Genomic DNA, 21476 nt, shown 5'->3' with positions numbered 1-21476 from the left:
AGGGCAATGGGGGCGTCCACTGTTGGCAATTGGAGAGCCCGGGAGATAGCCTGCTCCATATTATAGGAACGGCAGTCGTGACTTCCAGGATTGGGCAAAGAGGAAGGTCGAGCCCACTGGTTCTTAACCACTTCCAGAAAGAGAGGAGGGACTGGAACCTCCTCCTTATCTGTATTGGGATTGATAAACATAGCCAGGTTGGGATCCCTATGTTGGGAAACAGGTGGAGCCCCAGTACCAAACTGAGTAGTCTTCTTCGCCTTATGCAGAAGAGGCTTAAATGCCGGGGGCGCAAAGAGACCAGGAAAGGCTGGGGATCACGAGGGACGGTGTCCTCGTCCTCAGAAAACCCCAAGTCTGGATGTGCCCCCTCCCCTAATACTGAATCCTCGCTGACCACTGATGGAGAAGGGGCAGTGGACCCTGACCATGGGCGGAGGAAGGAGACCTAGGACACCTGGAATCAGAATGAGGTCTTGCCACCCCTTGTGAAGAACGCTCTCTCTGGGAAATGCCTGAGGCAATGCCCTTGAAGATTGCTGAGGAAATGAGTCCCCTGATACTTTCAGGCAGGAGCTCTAGATCTTCCAAATCCTCCTCCGAGGGCCCAAGGGCAGCAGGGCTTTGGGGTGCCAGGTGAAAGGTTGGGAGATAATCTCTAGACCTCCCTTCCAATGGATCCCTACCCCCTTCCCTATACGCTCTCGGAGAGATGTGGGGGAGGCGAGGTCATCTGTCTGCGAGGCCTAGCATGGGAGACAGAAGGAGAGGAAGGGCTGAAGCCTCCAGGAGGTGAGGCAGAGTGGAGAGAACTGGGCCTTACTGGGGATCTGGATCTGCCAGGGGAATCGGGCCTGGTAGCCTGAGCTTGCCTTTCGGCCCTGGCCACTTGTTTCTCCAAGGCCCTCTGTCGTCTTAGCTCATCCCTCACAGCAGCTCTAGAGGGGCGGTGGTCAGCAGATGGTCTTATAGCCGCTGCCCTGGTTCTCATTCTGCCCTGGCCTTCCTCTGCCACCTCATTATGGGTCCCCACTGGGGACTGCACTGACTCCCGGAATTGTGGAGGCCATGCCTCACTCACGTGCCTCAATCCTGGTGGTAGACTGTTCAGTGGACTGCTGGCCTCGATTAATGGCTGTGTTGCGGACTCAAGGCACCAGATAGCTGCCTGCCAGTCTCGATTAATGCCGTGATGCAGGCCTCTGCTGCAGAAAATGGCCACTTCCACGAGGTTGCCCCAAAATGGCCACCACGCCTCGTGGCAAGAAGATGTTGCCTGGAAAGTTGGCTCTGAGGCAATTGCCTCCCGGGGAGCCAAGTTCCCTGCTCTCTGTTTTTATGTCTTTTTAAATCCACAGCTGCCCTCTCAAGCCGCAGCGTGTTATCTCTGAGCTGCGGCTGCTGCCTCAATTAATTATGTGACTCCCGTCACTGCGGCAAAGTTCTGAAGCCGCGGCAGAGCTTTGAAGCCATGGCGAGGATTTCGAGGCCGCGGCGAGACTCTTGAGGCCACAGCAAGACTTTGAAGTTGCGGCAAGCTTGTTAGGAGCCGCGGGGAGCTGTGAAGCCGTAGTAGTTGTGGCAAGGCTTTTGAAGCCGCAGCAAGGCTGTTAAAGCTGTGGCGTTCTGTAGGTAGGCATTGAAGAAAAACGAATGCCTACCTGAAGCCTCCAATTCTCTCTCTCTCTCTTTCGGCTGTGAACGGGAGCCTGTCACCCCTGTGCCCTCAGGGATTGGGCAGAGCACCCCCAGGCCCAGAGGTAGGAGGCCAGGTCCCTCCTACCCCTTTATGAGATCTGACAAGGCAGACTCTATGGCCAGCAGTCTGAATTTTAAAGAATTTAGAATATCCAATTAACTGAATCCAATAGATAATTCCAATAATTGAACAAATTCAATACCTCAATGCCACAGTCCGAATTTTAAAGAATTTAGAATATCCAATTAACCGAATCCAATAGATAATTCCAATAATTGAACAAACTCAATACCTCAAGGAGCAAAAGTAGTACTTGGACCAAGAGACTGAAAGGAAACTGGGAGCCAATAGGGAAGGAAGGTTAAAGAAAATTCCCTCAGTCTCTGGACCAATCAGGCTGTGACTAAACCCAGCTGTAGCCCCTCCTACCATATTTACAGGAAAACTAAATAGTAGCATATTCAAGAGAGTATGGAAGAAAACAATTATTCACATTACACAAACGTCAATTGTTTTTTTTAATTATTATTACAAATTTTGACATATTTTATAAACAAAGAGTTGTCCGGGTCTTCAAACTTCAATTGTTGAATTAACTATCACAAGATGTAGTGAGGTTTGCTACATAAGAGCCGAGGTGGTGCAGTGGTTAGAGTGCAGTACTGCAGGCTACTTCAGCTGACTGTTAACTGCAGTTCAGCAGTTCAAATCTCACCGGCTCAAGACTGACTCATCCTTGGGTAAAATGAGAATCCAGATTGTTGGGGGCAATATGCTGACTCTGTAAACTGCTTAGAAGAATAGAGAAGGCTGTAAAAGCACTATGAAGTGCTATTGCTATAAGCACCTTTAAAAAGGAGTGAGACAAATTCATTAACGATAAGACTAGTAATGGCTACTACTATAATCACAATTATATATTACCTTAAATAACTGAAGCGCTTATCTTTTTATATCAATTGGTGGTAAATATTAATATCATCATGTCTCATTGGCATCTAATTGAGAATTGTGGACATGGTGATTCAGCATGGCTTATTAGAATTAAGTCTTTTTCATTTTATTCTGCTTTACAAGGATGAAGTAGCAATTTATTTTAGGGTTGTTAATGTACAACAAAGCAGTATTGTCAAAATAATATGTGCTACAAAAATATTTACATATTTTTCTCTGTTTCTCCCAATGTGAGTTAAAATGGCTCAGTAATAATACAAGAACAAGAAAGCTAATATACCAGATTAGCATTTCCAGAGGAAAGTGTTTCCCTTTTCTGCTAGTGATGTGCTCTAAGTATTCCATCAAGGCAAATGAATGTGTTGATGGACTCCCAACACAGGTTTCTGCATGTCAAAGTATTGCCTATTCTATTGAAACCTCTGGAACCTCTGGAAGAGAAAGTACTCACATGGAGATCAGTTTCTCAAAAGTGTTACATTGCACTCTAGTCAAGTTAAGCAACCAAAATAATCACAGAGAATATACATGCCTTTGGTAGCTATGTGCAGAAAGCACACACATTCAGTTAAGAACAAAATCTTTCCCCTTGGGAATGTACCTTTTTTTTTTTAGAAATACTAGAACACAACTTAATTTATACAGCAATATGTTTACATTTAACAATAAAACTTATATAATTAAGTCCTTGCCATTTTGGGAATAATTGACAAAAAGGTAGTTGCTCTCTTGGCATTTCTAAAAAGCAACACATTCTGTATATGTTCCAATTGCTAATTAATCTGCAAACCCTACATATATTTACTTCAGTTATACCTTACTCAAGGGAACTGATAGGATTCTTTTTTTAAAAAACAAAAAGACAATTTCATTCTAACTGTACAATATGCCTTCTTGTATCCAATTAAACTTTGAAAAGTATGAGATACCCATTGCCAAAGAATCAATCTAAATGTTCATTCCAGATATTGGAATGAGATCAAACAAGGAAGAAGGATAATTCAGAAAGAAGACAATCAAAAAACACATTTGAACTGGGTATAATCATACAAACAGCAGCAACAACAGTAAGAAATCACAAAATAAATGATTGAAACATGGCATTTGTAATGCTGAAGTAGCCACTTAGATCTTTATATTCATACGAGACTACAAGCTACTTTGGACATTTCTATCTAACAAGAATCAAATCCCTATTCTAAAGACAAAGCCATGAAAATTAAATTCTCACTACATTCAAACATATTTCCAAATAAGGCCTGGGGACAATACTTCCATCAGTATTGGGCTCCCTATTTACACAACATTCAAGAGACATTAATCAGTTTACATAATGCTACATGTTAAATTAAGCACTGTGACATATATAGATGCCCTTCAAAATAAGCAATAGATTATTTTAATAAAATCATTAAGCTTGATAGCCTCAGAACACAATTATGTTAAAAATTGCTTTGGGCAGACCAAATCTTGTATTTACCTATTCAGGAAAGTGACTTTTAAGATATGGAACATGATCACGTCTAGCCTGAAGCTTTCTTGCTGTGTCATTTATTCATTTAAAATTATACATGACACCTACCTTTATCATTCTGAATGACTTACAAATATTGATACAAGTAACAAGCTATTAAAGCCCAATTAAGAGATTTCAAACACTTTTTAAAAAATTATAAATAGCTTGAGTAAGAATAACTGTCTAACTTTCCTTAAACTATTATTTGAGACATACGGCTTCAACTTCAATGGCAAACTGTTCTAGGTTTAGCCCTTAACAGAAAGAACAGAATTGGTTTTCTTGCCCACAAAATGCTAAGATTACAAATAAAATAGACAAAGTTCTTGTATACTATAGTAAAGTAGTGGCCCCCAACCTTTTGGCCATCAGAGATCAGTTTCATGGAGAGGTTTTTCCATGGACCGGAGAGGTCTCACATGCTGCCTGCATCCCGCGGATAGAGCCCAGTTTGCATGGACTGGGAGTTGGGGACCCCTGTAGTAAAGCATTGATTAATAGCAGAACCAATTAATAGCAGAAAAGTTCTAGTCTACCTTCAATACTACGTGACTTAATACAATGGTTTTCTCTCTCTTTCAACTCAAAACTATCTCATAAGTTTATGTGAGGGGAAAAAATAGAAGAAGAGAGAATGACTTTCCTAGGATTGCAGATCCCTCAAAGCAGTGAATGCAGCTCAGAAATAAAATGTCACATTGTACCGAGTCGCACAGCAATGATAAACATGAACCAAATATGGAAAAGCAAGGACATCAGCCTGGCAACCTAATGTAGGTTAGTCCAGTCTTAGAGTTCCCCATAGCTACCTATGATTGTGAATGTTGGATCTTTAAAAAGCAAGACAGGAAAAAAATCAATTTATTTGAGCTGTAGTGCTACAGAAGGCTCCTGTGTATTCCTTGGATGTGAAAGTGACTAAAAAGCAAGTACTGGAGCACATAACACCAGACATGTCACTAAATGGCAAAATCATGAAACTGAGTCTCACTTACTTTGGCCATATCTTATAGGGGAATTCACTGGAGAAAGCAATTAAGCTTGGAAGAGTTAGTGATAAAAGGAAACCAGGCCACTAAAGAACACAGTGGCTGGACACCATCAAAGCTGACACCAGCCAGAGCACAAAACAAACTAGCACCAACAAGTTGGGAATCTATTACTCAGAGAGAAGCACAGCTCAGTCCTGATAATGTATGCATCCTAAAAATTTTAAGTCTAGCCCCTTGGAATATACAATAACTTTCTTTTTTTTTTACAAATCACCTTGTCGTCCTACATCCTGGCTTTCACTGTTCATCGATCCCAGTTTAACCCTTAATTCTCTGAGAACTTTGTGAGGTGGCAAAAGTGATGCCTGGATCACTACTAGAGGAAAACTTGAAGCAAGCAGGTACTAGCACGTATATAAACATACATTTCAGCCTACCTCGTGCCAGTAAAAAAGTGAAGTGCTCTTACATTTTCTCCCTTATTGCACCAGAAAGCTGTTGATTAGCTTGCTTAGAGTTATAACCTGCTTATGTGGGACAGGGTTATTGGTAGATTTTCTCCCTGGCAGCTCCAACCATTTTCAACAGACCTTTGATGAAAAAGTCACTGAGATTCATCAGTATCCGACTCTTCATGGGTAGGATGATGTTGGCGCTGCTCAGCGTCCTTGACCTCGGCCCCGGATGGGGCCTGGGAGGATGTTTGCCTGTGGCACCCGCACTGCCCCTGCCAGCCCCACCATCCCTAGTTGAGGGAGATCCCTTGCTAGGGGTCTGGGAAGGACCTGGCCTAGCATCTAAGGAACCTGATGGGCCGGGCAGCTCCATGGCCAATGACCGCACAAGATTGAATGCAAAAGGCACTGGCAGATGGTTGGGAGGCCGGAGGCTCTGACTGGCTATGCTGGTAGGAAAAAAACACAGAAGAAAACGGTTCATTAGGAAGGAAGCTGAAAACAAAAGGCAATGACAAATTGACACTGACATAACAAGGGAATGAACAGTAGTCACCAGTCATATTCTCAGGAGATGGAAAAGCGGCCTGCAGCCGAGGCTGCAAGGCCCGCAGGAGAGCAGGGAGGACCAGGCCATGAATCGAAAAAAGGGGGGGCCTGCATGGCAAGGAACGTCCTCCCTGTGCCGGTGCAATGGCCACAAGTGACCCAGGCACTGGCACCACCTAGAACGTGATGTAGGTGGCCAAGGACCAGCCGGGTGGTCCCGGACAAGGCCCCTGACCACCCAGCGGCCTCCTGGCGAAGCTTGGCTGAGCGGTATGGCTGTTGCCAAAAGGTGCAAAAATACGCATCTAAAAATGGCTGCCGCAACAGCGTGGGGTAGGAGGTGACAAAAGCGGTGACCGCATGTGCAATCGGCGGTCGCATGCTCCTCCGCGGCGGCTGAGGTTGAGAACTGGCTGGGGAAACGAAAAAAACTCGACACAAAACAACAAACGGGCCGACTGGGAAAACGCTGGAAGCCGAAGCCTCGCCACTGTTGCCGCGCTCTTTAAAAAGCAAGCGGCAGGCCTCCAAAGCCGGCCAAACGGCGCGGCTATGGAGCACCACCACCACCATCAAGCTTACCTTCTGGCCTTCTATAGGTACAAAGCAGCTGGAGAAATAAACAGCTAGGTAAAGAAAACCAAGGAGAAATAGGAAGGGAGTAGATTATAGGAAAAAAGAAGGAAATATTAGGAGAGTCCAAGCCAAAGGGAGAAAATCAGCTGGAGCTCACAGAGAAACAATCCAAACTGGGCAGACTGAGGAAAAATTCTGGGAGTGGCCACACCAGGAGGTGTGGTCAGGAAAAAATTTCCTCAGTCCCAGGGCAACCAGGCTGAATTAACCCATTGCTTGGACTCTCCACAGGAAAATGGGGCTATGTTTTGTTATGTCATATGCAATTCCTTCTGACCAGCAGACTCATGAAGCAATAGGGAGCTTGCTGCTCTGTCTTCCAGCACTCGTGAACAATATCTATGTTCCTCTCACTTGTGGAAAACTGTGGGTGGTACAGTCAGCGGGACTGAGGAAATAATCAATGTGTTATTGTGAGTGGGGGTGCTACTCTGAAAGAGGTTGTATTATGTCTACTCCTTAAAAGACATTCCTGGACCCTGCTGTGTTAGACAAATATTATCCTGTCAACTACCTTCCCTTTTTAAGAAACACAAATATTCCTTGACTTACAATCAAGGTTGGGACCCAAATTCTGGTCGTGAGTGGAACAGTCACTGGCAAGACATCATATGATGGCAATTTTGGAACTCGCAGTTGTGGTTGGTAAGTGATCTTACAGGTTGTTAAGCAGATAAAATCCCAGGTAAATAGCATGGAGTGCCTTAGTGGGGTATGGAAAACCCTGGGAGGCCTGGCACAAGCTGCACGATATCACCTTTCTCCTCAGGAGCTGAAAATCCTCCCTGCAGATTTTTAACCACTGAACAAAGTGATACTCACATGCTGCCTGCAAAGGCATTCCATATCCTTTGCCTTACTATACTGCCTCTACTCTCAGGAGCTGAAAATTCTTCCTGACAAAATCCAAGAGGGAATCACTCTGGCCTCTGAAGGCTGGCTGAAAGAGCTCCCTGCCAAAGGATTCCAGTTCTGTGCAATTAGGCATGAAGGAGTTCAGTTCCATGCAAACAGGAACAGAACTAAGGAGGAGTCCCCTCAGCAAGTGGAAGCACCCTGGAACCTTGAAGGACACTTGGCAATTGGTCAAAAGTATGAACAAGCACCTCGATCACAATAACATGACTGTTAGGGATGTGTGTGTAACATACTGTAATGGTCAGATAAGCACATTTTCATTCAAACCGTTGTTAAATGAGTGATTGTAAGTCAAGGATACCTGTACTGAGGACGGAAGACAATTAAAAAGTATCCTAGAGAAGATGGTTATCTGGATACTTTTTAATCAGCGTTCAGGTTTGTGCATAAAACACAAGATGCAGCATCATGATAATACTGTGTTTGTTAAGATGAGGAGGGGAGAAATATGCCCTTTTATTCTTTCAGAACCCTTTGTTGTCTTTGTTATTACCAAACATGGAATTCTTCTATGCCACTTATAGAAGTTGGGGATTGGGGCACTGTGCTTCAGAGGTTTCACTCCTCTTTCAGTTGGTGGAAATAATTACAGGACAGGACAGGTAGTACAATGGCCTCCAATATGTTTCTCCATAATTCCAATTCTCTTCCCTCTATATTAAAACATCTGTAGGTTCAGGGTACAGCATCGTGAAAATGCTGCATTATGACCCCAGGGCACAAGAAATACAGTCAAAACCTTGTACCAGGTGTGAAGACTTTTGGGGTATGGTTGCAAAGAAACAGGCTGAAACTGAACCCAAGCAAGATCAAATTGTTATTTGTACACTGAGGTCTCGTTGGTTCTTGAAGGAGTAGCTAGCATTTTTCCTGAGGCAGCAAATATCTTCCTGGACTCATGGTTATTGCTGGATAGGCAGGTGAGGGCCTTATTGGTTTAGAACAGTAGTAGATTCCTACCAGTTCGGCCTGGTTTGGCTGAATCGGTAGTGTTATGGCGGCCTGGGTCGCTGGAACTGGCAGAGACCCAGGCCTGCCACGCCCCCAAACTGGTTCCCTCGTCACCACTGTCATCTTGTTTTTTAGTTCTGCGCATGCGCAGAACAATTTTAATTGCACCATGCATGCACATCCAGCATGCATTCATAGTGCGCGTGTACGTAAAGTGTGTGAGTAAACCAGCAGTAAATCCAGTCAGAACCCACCCCTGGTTTAAAATGTTGAACTCCAGACAACTCAAGGTGCTTTATATAAGAAAAAATATTTGCACTAATGAACTGTTTTGTAATATTCAAAAGAATGTTTTCTGAACAACTTTCTAGGAGGGAGACTTTGTTGATTCATATCAGAATTTTTGATTTTATTCTAAGAAACCTGCTTTGAAATATCACAGATTATATATGAATGTATTTGCTAAATGGGTTTGAGATGATATAGCAAGCACACAATCATATAATAAAGTTTCTATATTACAATCTTACAGCCCCATCAATTTTTTCTCTGTTATTCTGGTAAACATTAAATTGATATTTTGGTTATTATTCAGAAAAATTCAGACCAATTGTTTTCTAAAATATACCTTATTTTTAAAATGAAATGGTTTTTATTTATTGTATATTGCAAAACTGTTGTCTAGTGTAGGTGAGTAGAACCTGCATACCTAACCTATGACATTCAACCATAGATCAAAAGTTCCTTGTTATGGAAGAAATAGACACTTTTCCAAATGACTTGTATTTTTCAAGAGATCCAATGACATATAGAGCCACTATATAAGCTCATGAAGTAGATTGTTGAGGTTCCTCATTTGTAAACTGGAAAAAAAAGATCTACAACAACTAAGCCTAAATAAAAACAAATAGTTTGCCAATCAAATGACCCAGTTTAAGACAACTGCTTTCAGGTCACTCGGCTGGTTTCTTCTTCCTATAAAGAAATCACTTGAAATTCTATTTACATTCTCCAAAGATACAGTAATGTATAGATAAACATTTATATACCAAAAACTGGGGGGGGGGGGGAGTGGATTGAGAAAAAGAGGGGAAGATTGAAAAAGGTATAGTTGGATGAAATTAATTACATCCTCAGAGAGAGGGCGGGGAGAGAGAGGGGGGAGAGGGAGAGGGAGGGACGGAGAAAGAGAGAGAGAGAGAGAAAGAGAGAAGTTTCAAGAATAAAAGACACCAACTCGGTATGATGTGGTAGAAGCAAGAATGAAAAGATATTGGGAAGTATAAACTAAATTTAATTGTATTCCCTTTTCTGTTATTTTCTGCCTTTAATTTGCTTTTCTCATTAGTTATCACTCTTCTCCATCTTATATAATACTGCTTATTCGAAAAAGGAATGGTGTAATAGATATGTACCTATGCATAAATTCATAATAAATATAAACATAGAAGAGAATAACTCCAGGGAACATTTTGAAATACTTTTAGTGTTATCTAAACGGGTCATTTTCAAAACACTTTATACTATTAAGAGGTGTAGTTTTTAATTCAGCTAACCTATTAATCTTTAGGGGACAGCGGTGCAGTACTTTTAGATGTTATAAACATTTGAAAAAAAAATTGTATGTTTTCTTCCTCTTCCAAAATATTCCAATAACAAACTCTGATAAATAGTTGGGAAAAATATTTCTTATATAAAAAGCACTTTATGATTAAGACATAAAGATAGCATCCAGGAGATGGGGGATACATGTCTGTTTTATTTAGGGTGTGGAAACATGCTCTCAGGTGAAAGAAACATGAAGAAAATATGCTTACACTTTAGTTTAGTTGTTTTTTAAAAAGATTAAAAATTAAATCTACAAAGAATGCAACATAAATAGACTTAATTTGTAGAAGAGCAGGCAGAGCTGGGGGAGGAATTAAGCACACCATCAGTTTAGAATTGTTATATTACCGCAAATGGACCATGTTCAACCTCTTGAATTCTACTGGCCCTTACCTGGAGCCAATTTAGTACTGAACTTTACTTGACTAGATTCTTGTGTATAGGATTAAGCAATAAATATTTTGAACTGCAACTTGACTTGTATAATCCTTTGTGCCTGACAAAGTCTTGACTAAAGTTTATTTCTTTAAAAATGCAAAAGCTTTTTATTTTAATTCACATGCTTCTCCATTATGCTAATCTTAATTCCACTGAACTTTTATTTTCATGATTGCTACACTAAATATAGATACTTAGTTATCTATAAATAAATCCAAAAGTAATAAGTCCATTTAAATAAAGAACATGAAAGTTTCTTTGGGGTCAAGGACATACAGATTTTTGTATAATAAATTGAAGACCCCAAATCAAAAAACTGAATTGTGCCAATATGGAAAAACTCCTATTTATATACTACTAAATTATATCTTCCATCTTTCCCAAGCTTTTATTTTTTACCTATACACAAACACCACTACTTAATTTATCCTCCACCTGTAAAATAAACTTGCCTTAAAATAAATTGTTCTCCTCTATAATAAATTTTAGATAATTATACAGCAATTCTGTGACACATACTGAGTTGATGTTTCAATTTTGAACAATGCCATCAGCTGCTGCTTTCTGAGTTATCAGTGGAGATTGGCTGCATGGCTTCATGTGGATAGTTTCTTAACTCCTGAAGTTAAAGCATCTGTTGGGAAGCACTCTGCCTTCAAGATTCAGAGAACAAGAAGGAAGTATATGACTAACAAATAGCCATTCAGTGTCTCCTTTTGTTTCTAGCCTGATCTCAATTAATGAATTTGTCCTCTAAGGTTCTGGAGAAGCGTCCACATTGTTTCTTACACTACATAATGATAAAACCATCTAAATGAGCAGGATTATTAATTTTATCTTGTACTTTGAAACCAGCATATGGGACTTGTCAAAATACTATTCAATACTATACACTTTACACACATATCTCTAGGTATACTATAATCAGTGCTAATAATGATCTTAATTCCCTCACTATATTATACTGCTTATGCTCAAGGTTACCATTTTCAAAGCATAATACAAGTATAAAAATACTACTTTAAATCAATTTATTCAAAACAGCTATTCAGTTTTGTGTGCGTCTGTATAAACAAATACATAAGCACACAGAAAAATATTTCCTAGTTGTAGCAGCATGCAGCCAATATTATTTATAAACAATAACTAAAGCCAGCTAACATAAATACAAGTATTGTTAATTCAATGTTAATTTTCAAGGATAAATGTCTAGCAGTACAATATAGTTCACCAGATGGAAGAGGAATCCAGAAAGTATATGAAGTCATAGGGGAAATGTATACAAACTTTGTTTCCCTCCTATTTTTCCCAGCTGACTGGTCACTTATTTATTGTTAGTCAGCTCTCCTCATCCTCCAAGCACTCTTATCTCTCTAGATGTAGTTGAAATTAGTTAAGAACACCGAAAGATACAAACTGTTGAAAGAGATAAACAAAAGACCAGTTTTCATAATAAAAATGTTACTCTTATCCATTCATGTGCCAAACAATATTAAGAGCAGAAGTACTATTTATCTAAAAGTCAAAACTAAAAGCTGTTCCTTGCACATACCACATTCTTTGTTCCTAGCATTCAAACATATGAACCTAGATCAGTGATGGCGAACCTATGGCACGTGTGCCACAAGTGGCACGCGGAGCCATTTGTCAGGGCACGCGAGGCGATAGCCATATCAGCTGGCCAGCGCGCATGCACGCGCTGGCCAGCTGAGTTCACGTTTTTAAAAGCTATTTTTCGCCTTCCCCAGGCTCCAGAGCCTCCCCCCCCCCCCCGGAGGCTTCAGGGACCGTCCGGAGGCTTCCCTGAAGCCTTCGGAACGCTTAAAACCACCCTCCGAGCAAACCAGAAGTGACTTCCGGGTTGCTCAGAGGGTCGTTTTAAGCGTTCCGAAGGCTTCAGGGACCGTCCGGAGGCTTCCCTGACGCCTTCGGAGCGCTTAAAACGACCCTCCGAGCAACCCGGAAGTCACTTCCGGTTTGCTCGGAGGGTGGTTTTAAGCTTTCCGAAGGCTTCAGGGAAGCCTCCGGACGGTCCCTGAAGCCTCCGGAGGGCCTCCGGGGGGGAGGCTCTTTTCGCCCTCCCCAGGCTCCTATAAAGCCTTTGGAGCCTGGGGAGGGCGAAAAAAGCATGTAAAAATGGGGGGCGCGCGTTGTACGCGCATGCACACTGGGGGATCACGCGTTGCATTATGGGTGCAGCACGCCCGCACATAACCCCCTCGCGCTCCCCCCACTTGTGGCACGCGAGCCAAAAAAGGTTCGCCATCGCTGACCTAGATCATTCAGTATTAGAGTTTTTTAATAAATAAAAAAAAGCTTTAACCATTGTTGCTGAAAGTTTCAAAATCCAATGTAGTTCCTAACTTATAAACATGGCTAACTTCAGAAACTTCAGAAATTTCAAGTATTTTTACAATCTTATATTTTCAAGCTCCAAAAAACAAGATGAAAGTCTAAAGTGATAAGCACCATGTCTCCAATGCTTTTCAACTCTTGTGTTTTCATTACCTCTTTCAATTTCTAACTTGCTCTGATTTTTTTTATAGTCTTGATTGTGAAACCTAATACACTACAATGTTAATAAAGTAACTTCTATTGCAATATTACTTAGAATAGTTATGAAACAAGGCTGCTTTCCTTTTTCCTCTTGTTAACAGGTAATCCTCCACTTACGCCCATTCATTCAATGACTATTTGAAGTTATGGTGGCTCTGAAAAGAGGAATTTGCAGTAGGTCCCTGAAGTTATAGCTATTGTAGGGCCCCTAAGATCATGTGCTGAAAATTTGGGACAAGGGTACTTCAGCTCTTCCCACCTACCTATCTCTCCCCACATATATGCCCCATTGGCAGCCCTGTGCTTGCTGATCCTGGAAGCCTGCATGTTCTGCATTCATGGGCTCTGCAGCCCTTGCTGCTCCCAGTTGTCCTTTACCATTTTCTTCCTGTCACTGCTGACAAGACATGCCCAGCCTGCCTCTTTGTGAACCAGCTGCTGGCTTCCCAGGCCTTCACCCAAGACTGTGCCTCGCCCTTTTCTAAATTGCAAGTGGCCGTATTTAAATTGCATGTACCTTTTTCTGAGGTTTTGGAAAGCAGGTGCACAAAAGAAGGCCCCAGCTGCCCCATTGCGAAAGAAGGGCCTGGCTAGAAGAATCTTTGTTTGGCACTGGCATAGGTAAGGGTCTTTCTTTCATGCACCTTCCCTAAAAAAAGCAGGTACATAAAAGAAGGACCCATGTTGCTAGCATGAAAGAAGGAAGGTGCATGAAAGAAGTACCTCTTCATATGAGGCTTTCTTAAGATTGAGCGTGGTGGTTTCTTTGCAAGACCCTGAGAAGATGGCCCTTGCAAAGGGTCAGGGAAAGCAGGCCTGGTCAAGTTAAAGGAGTAAGAAGATATTGAAGGTCAGTTGGGGCAGTGAAGCCCAGGGCAGTAGAGACCTTGGTGTTCAGGGTGGCAAGGGCAACTGCAGTTAGTACCGGGCTAGGGTTTCCCAGGGCATTTGCACTATGCTATTGGGGCATCCCAGGGTGTTGCAGGTTTGCACCGTGCTGTGGGAGCTTCCCAGGATGCAGTGGCTTTGTATTGTACTGCTGGAGCTTCCCAAGATATTGCTTTACACTGGAGTGTTGGGGCAGCTAGGGCTTCGTGCCATGTGGCTGGGGTGGGCTAGGGTAGCTGAGGCTTCCAGGAGAGTGTGTGGCTTTGCTGTGGCACAAGGCAGAGTGCAGGATGGCCAGACAGAAATGGGGAGCTGATAGGTGGGTAGGGGAGTTGAAGGGGAGGCAGCCCCTTACCTATCAAGACTTGGGACTAGGGGGGAACAAATCTCAAAATGGCTTATATTGAGGTGGATCCTCAACTAACAACTGAAAGAATTTGCTTAATAACAACAAGAGGGAGTCTGGGATTGCCATCACTAAGTGATGCAGTCATGTGACATGCTTTATCACTGCACCACTTAGTGATAGAAATTCCATTCGCAATTATTCTCATAAAGACAATCACTATCATTTTAATATATCACTGTTATACAATACAATACAATACAATAGTAGAGTTGGAAGGGACCTTGGAGGTCTTCTAGTCCAACCCCCTGCTTAGGCAGGAAACCCTATACTGTTGTACTGTATATTTTAAAAATAATTTATAAATGTAAAATTTATCTTTGATTTTAGATCAATATGTTTACATATTTGAATAACATGTTTACATATTTGAATGGAAGTATTTAAATATGATTCTGATATTTTAAATGCGTAAGATGATCAGAAATTTGTATAGAGATATTTCTTGTATGATTATATTTCCTTCTCATATCAATACAACAAATCCTTATTTTAATCCTTATTTTATGCTTATTAGAACACTGCAGAATTTCCTAAGTTAAAGAAAACAAGCAATGCTTTCACTTTTAGTCATAAATGCCAACCCATCAGCATATCAAAAATATATTAGAGAAAGCTAAAGTTAGAGTATCAATACACAACATCTCTCATAACTCAGTTCAAAATCTATAAACAAACATACAAAACTATAGTAAACTATAGTAAACCAATACTTAACTGATCTGGTCTACAATATGTGGCTTGCATTAATTCTCCCTTATTGTTAAAGGAGTATGAAAAACACAAGAAAATATTACACTGGGTAAGAAGTAGATTGCTCTAATTCATACATCCTGTAGCTGCTGTCATTACCTAATACAAACAGTAAGTCTAACTTCAATTCAGATTTACACATCATTTGTGCACCCCTTATTCACAACATATCCCTGTACCCCTCTTCTTCTAAATGCTACACATGGATTACACAACACTATACAAGGCATCTTCTCTAAATAGCTCAATTAATGGACAATATCACTACCCAAAAATCTTCAGGGATTTTTAAAATTCCAGCATAATCAACAGGTGGGGGTGGGGGAGGCACAGGTGCAAGAATGGAATTCTATCCATACTATTTGAGGCACCTGTAAGAAAGGCAGGTCACTAATCAAATACATAGTCACATTAACTTCTCTGTATAATTTGGAGGAAAGGGATAGAAAAGTCTATCTGCATCAATCCAATTTCACAGTTCTAAATCTCCTCTCAGTAATATCACTCAATTTGTTAAAGATTTATATTAATACAAAGTGGCTGAATTAGATTTTAAATTATCTTAACAGGCAACTTTTCTGTATGAAAACATGCAAACCAACTGTTGCATTAGATGTAAATATTCTGAGTAATAGTCAACTAGTGTGGCATTTTTGTACTTCTAAGTATCTATTTAAAAAAAATTAAAAATTCCCCTAGAAAACAACTTGCGTCATATACAGTAACTCATAATTCCAAGCCACAACCAAAAACTCATATCTAAAGTTCAGATACATACTGTTATTTAAAATGTTTGCCATATTCAGTTTCACTCTATGATAGCTAAAATTATATAAAACGTCATGAGTATCATTGTAAATAATTGTTACCTCAAAATTGCTTTATTTCAAAAAAAACTTATTAAATGCATTATACCAATAAAGACACATAGAGGTCTTGGAATTTAGTTATACAGATGTGGTGATCAGCTTCTGTATCTCACAAGGAAACATTTCGACAGCTGTAATATGAGAGGGCTTGAAGTTTGTTTTATTTTATAAATGTAATTGTTTATGAGAATGAAATCTCCATAATATAGTCTGCCAGCCCTATAGAAAGGGCTTACAATTATTGATATCAAACACTGTATATTTAATATACAGAGAAATCACAATTAATTACCAAAATAAAATAAATCAAATACAAGACAGTACTTATAATATTCCAAAAAAAGAAAAAAAACTATGAGAAAGTTTAGACAGCAGTCCTATATGCGAAGCACACTGAAAATAGGTCATGGAATGAGGGGGTAAGTACTTCATATGAATTCTCTAACCTGTACAAATGACTCATTTAACTAACCCAAAGGGTGTTAGATATTGCCCCTAACAGACACAATCTTATTATGGACTATATTTATCTGAGTTATATTTACCCAGGTTACCTGAGGAACTGACTCTCCACAATTATATCTGCATGTGCCGCTAGGTTTGGCAGAGAGGGCATACTTTGTATACCATCTGCTAGGGAGTTACATTTGGTGGTCCCATGAGGTGGGTCCTCTCTGTTGTAGGGTCTGCCTCTGAAATCTTCTGCCCCCCCTCCCAAAGTGAGGTTAGTTTCACCCAATTAATGTTCCCTAAATCTGTCAAGACCAGCCTTTGTCATTAGGCTGGAGGTCCCAGGGGACTGGGGATATTTTTAGATGGCTCTTTTCTTCATTTATAATATTTCCTATATATGATTGTTTGCATTTTCAAGAATGATTTTTAAGAATCATATTTTAATAATGATTGCTTTTATATAGTTTTATTTTATTGTTGTATGTCATCCAGAATCCTCTGTTGTGAAATGGGCAGTTATATACGGTAGATTTATTTTTTAAAAAAATACATATTCATTCCCTAGTCAATTGTTTTGTGTATCAAAAAAAACAACAACTCAGCAACCCTCTATTACTGGGCAATTAGTTGATCTTTCTTATTCCTGAGACAAACCCAACCAGACAGAACTTATGAAAACTCCTGTCCATCTCCTCAATGGGCTCTTACACAACCCTGCAAGGAATGTGTGAAAGAGACAGAAAAAGGTGATGGTAGATAATAGTCTACCATGAAGCAGAACCAAGTAATATCATATCACAACTGAAACAATACTCCAAAGCAGGGTGGGAGTAAAGAATAAGAAAATAATTGGAAGTAATAGCCTTCCAGCCTCCTTTGTAGCAGCTAAAACTAAAAGATAGATCCACACAACTTGTGACATGTGGTACCAGCATACAAAGGTGATTTTCTTGATTGGAAGAGAGGTCTCAATTATGCACAGTATAAACACAAACACATACTATATCTATCCAAAAGCTGGTTGTCTATCCCCAATAAATGCAAACTAAAATGCTAATCTTAAAAATATTTTACTAAAGGAACAAATGAATATCAACAGGTTTGAAAACAAGAGCTACAGGTGGATTCAGACAAGTATTGCTTTTTTACAATACTTACTTTCACAAGGTTAAATCAGTTATGTTTACAAAAGTATAAGACTTGCAAAGATAAAGGCATTATCTACAGAAATTATTCAGATGCCAAAAAAGGCTTCACGTCACATAAAGTTTTCACTCTTGTAGAAGGATTTTGTATGATTAAATAAATATCCAAATATTGTGAACACATTCTGAACTGTTCCAAGTCACTTAATTCCCCAAATAATCTGCTCCCTAAAAGTTTAAATTTCACACAAATAACTATTTCTATAGAAATAATTAACATAAAAAGTGTGCAGCAACATATGCCAATACTTTCATCATAAAAAAAACCTGTGAGGATACAGAATAGGTAACTTCTAACTTAATTATCTGAAAGAAATATCAGTAACAACTTTAGCCTTTTGAAAGAATTTCCAGCAATCTAGATAACAATCAGAAAAAGAGAAAGGATACCCCAAGTTCTCATAAATCTATCATTTCTACAGCACTGCTGTAAATATCATATACTTTTAAATCTAGTATTTATACTTTATACTATTCTGAAAAACACAGGCTTTCTACTAAGCTGTATTTCACATAGAACATCCACTATCCTTAAAATACACAACACAAATCTGTATGTTTATATTCTTCTTACTGTACCATACAATTCCACATCCAAATATATTGATAAATTGAAGATGTTACTGCCCCTTTCTCTTATCATCTCTAATTTTATTCAGCAGTGTTCCTGAAACCAAAATGATACATAAAAAACCAAGCTTCCAATTATATCTAAATGTCCCAAGAAATACTCAGTAACTTTTGACTTATAAATAGGCCATATTATTAACAATATCAAATATTATATCTTTACAAATATTCAATTTTATTAAAAGGTCACAACACAAAATACCAAATTTAAACACCTTTCTCTTCCAGTTTTTTTATGCTGCTACCACTATGGTAAACCAACAAGTCAACTTTATTACAATAAAGAATGGAGATATTTCAATATGACTATGTACCTTGTAGAGGTGCCTTTCCTGACATCACATATGCTGCATTTGAAGGCTTCAGCGCTGTTTCTAAAGGTGCAGACACTACAATCCCAAAAACCTTCATCAGCTACAGGTTTAGCTTGCCTTTTGGGTCTTGAGAAGTGCATATATGAAGAAGGGTAAAGAAGGAAAAAAGAAATAAAATGTGTTAGAAACAGGATAATAAAACAAGGCTATTTCACGTTACATTCTGCTGGCCTGTTTTTCTTTTCCTCTGGCTAAAAAAGTAATCACATTTTTTGGAAAGAGGTAAAAGGGAGGAGGAGCAGGAAGAGATGCAAAACATTTATAAACCTGAACCACACTGTGCTCACTCTCACCAGATACATATTCTGCTTTCCCCCATTACTATATTCCTGAGTGAGAGAGGAAAGGATAACATTTCCTCTCAATCTTCAATCCCAAGACAATCGATTTTCACTCAACACGGAGTACCAGTGAATCTAGAAGGGAAGGGGAAAGGATGGTGAAAGGCATCTGAGAGGGCTTGAAACCCTCCCTCTTTTTTGGTGGGGAGGGGGAGCTTAATTGTACTTTAAAGGATTGTAGGCGTGTCCCTCCATGCGCCCCCTCTGTCTGTCTGTCTGTCTCTCTCTTTTACCTTGTTAAATCTCCCTTTGTCTGGAAGAAGTCAGTGTGAGGAGATGTATGTGTGTGAAAAGAGAGTGAGGAGCCGCCATAGCTGCTCTAACACCAGATTAGCTCTGGCACCGACACACATACACACACACATATACACACACACAAGAGGGACACAAACATTTGCTCTCTGCTTTGCTTTTACACTCCCTCCATCTTAAGAGCCACCCTGGGCACCGAATGCAGCCTCCCCCCACCCCCTTACTCTTGCCACACAAGGAGCTTCCAGCTTCCCCTCCTCTCCACCCAACACCATTGAAAAAAAAAGGAGTTTTCCCGTACCTGGCTGGGAAGGAGGCAATCAAGCAAACAAATAAGGCTCTCTTCCTTACCCACTTCCTCCATCTTAAAAGCCCCCTCCTCTACTACCACCACCACTACTACCACCACCACCACTACTACCACTCTGTGGCCTAGTCCCCACACGCAGCGCCTCCCCAGAGCATAAGGCGGAGGTGGGTGCTCTAGCTGGCACCCGCGCATACTCCTTTCTATTCCCTTTCCACACTCCCTCCATCTTAGGAGAAGCCCTCTCTCTCTTTCTCTCTTTTTTTTAAAGCCCGCTACTCCAAAGCGCCCCGACTTCTTTCCCTCTTTCTCACCTGGTCGGGCTCTTCTTGTCGCCCATGGTCATGGATCGGTGGAGACGGGGCCCCCTCTCCTCGCCTCCTCGCGCACCCGGAGCGGAAGGCAACGGGGCTGACTCCTCCGACCAGCAGGCTCCGGCGGCTCTTCAGCAGCCGCCGCCGCCGCCGCTCCTGCCGCTGCCAGGCTCCCGCTCCAGACTAGGCAGCGCAGGGAGCGCAGCCCCGCTCTTCTTCCCCTCCCTCTCTCTCTCTCCAAGCTAGGCAAGCACGGCTACAGCGGGCGGAGCTCGCGGCCCTCCCCGGCCAATCCGGGCAGCTCGGCCTTCGGCTACCGCTGGCGCGAGGGAAGGGGAACGTGCAGCACCCCCCCCCCTTCCACCTCACACACGCGCACCCCCTTCAAAGCCCGTCAGTCGCGGCGGCGGCGGCAGCGGGCCAACGGCTCCCTCGGCGACGAACGGAGGTCGCCCCGATTTCGTGCGAGAACCGAGAAGAGCGTGTCGTCGTCGTCGTCGTCGTTTGGGCGGCGCCTGGCCATCCACAAGGCCAGCATGTGACCCCGCCTCGGTTCAGCCGCCTGCCGCTGGGAGCCGACAGGGTGGCCGGTGTGCGGGTCGGATCCGTCCCCCTGGCGAAAGTGGGGCGGGGAGGGAGTGTGAGTGGTGGGGGTGGAGTACTGAGAGGGGAAGGGAGAGGCGTTCGCTTCGCCTTCCCCTCTGTTAGTGTGCCTGCGCCTCAAAAGGAGAGCGGGGAGGGAGAGAAGCAAGTGTGAGGAGTCGGTCGCAAGAGGACGCGGAGGAGCCCACCGCGTCTCTGAAGTTGCTGGCCCCTTCGCGCGAAGGGGCTTTCAAACTGTCGCCCGCCTGTCAACGCCCGCGTCGTCTAACCCCGGATTTTTCCCTTTAAAGCGTGTCAACCTGGCTCGCGCCGTGTCGGCTGCCCTCCCTGACGCCAAGCAAAGGCGGGGGGGGGGGCGGTCCGGCCGACGGGTTAACGTTAGAGAAGGAGGAAGCAAGCCCCCCTCCCCCCTCCCTCTCTCTTTAGCTCCGCTGGAACATAAATTGGAGAGAAGACGTGCCCACCACACCTTCATCCTCCGGACTGTGTGATTACTCGGCTTCCTCTGGAAACTACACACACCCCCCAAAAAAAAAGTAAGGGTGGGGGAGTGCGTGCCAACACTCACATACACTTGGTTTAGCCACAAGTACCACAGCCTCTACAACAGTGGTTCCCAACGTGGGGACCCACGCCCCACAGGGGGGCAATTTGATTTTTAATGGGCGCAATTTGAACCTTGTTTAAACCAAGTTAATGGCCTTTTAGGCTTCCTCCCCGTGAGTACAGTTCACTTTTTGAGTAAAGTAAGAATTATGTGGGGGGGGGGGGCATTTTAAGGATGCTTAGGTGGAGCATGGCCCAAAAAA

General features: G+C 41.9%; 1 protein-coding gene across 1 annotated transcript in view; it reads right to left on the bottom strand.

The window, feature by feature from the left end:
- RYBP (RING1 and YY1 binding protein) overlaps positions 1-20704 on the bottom strand; it is a 67491-nt gene extending 46787 nt beyond the window's left edge. The window contains exons 1-2 of the mRNA XM_081944809.1: positions 20065-20704; positions 18791-18916 (exon numbers count right to left, since the gene is read on the bottom strand). Coding sequence (XP_081800935.1) covers positions 18791-18916; positions 20065-20096 — 158 coding nt within the window. The 5' untranslated portion in view covers positions 20097-20704. The remainder of the gene's footprint in view (positions 1-18790; positions 18917-20064) is intronic.
- Between the last annotated feature and the right edge of the window lie 772 nt (positions 20705-21476).

The sequence above is a fragment of the Natrix helvetica genome (genome assembly GCF_964273705.1).
Source record: "Natrix helvetica genome assembly, chromosome: 1".
Classification (NCBI taxonomy): Eukaryota; Metazoa; Chordata; class Lepidosauria; order Squamata; family Natricidae; genus Natrix; species Natrix helvetica.
Note: the sequence above shows the minus strand (reverse complement) of the source record. Positions and strands in the feature narration are given on the sequence as shown.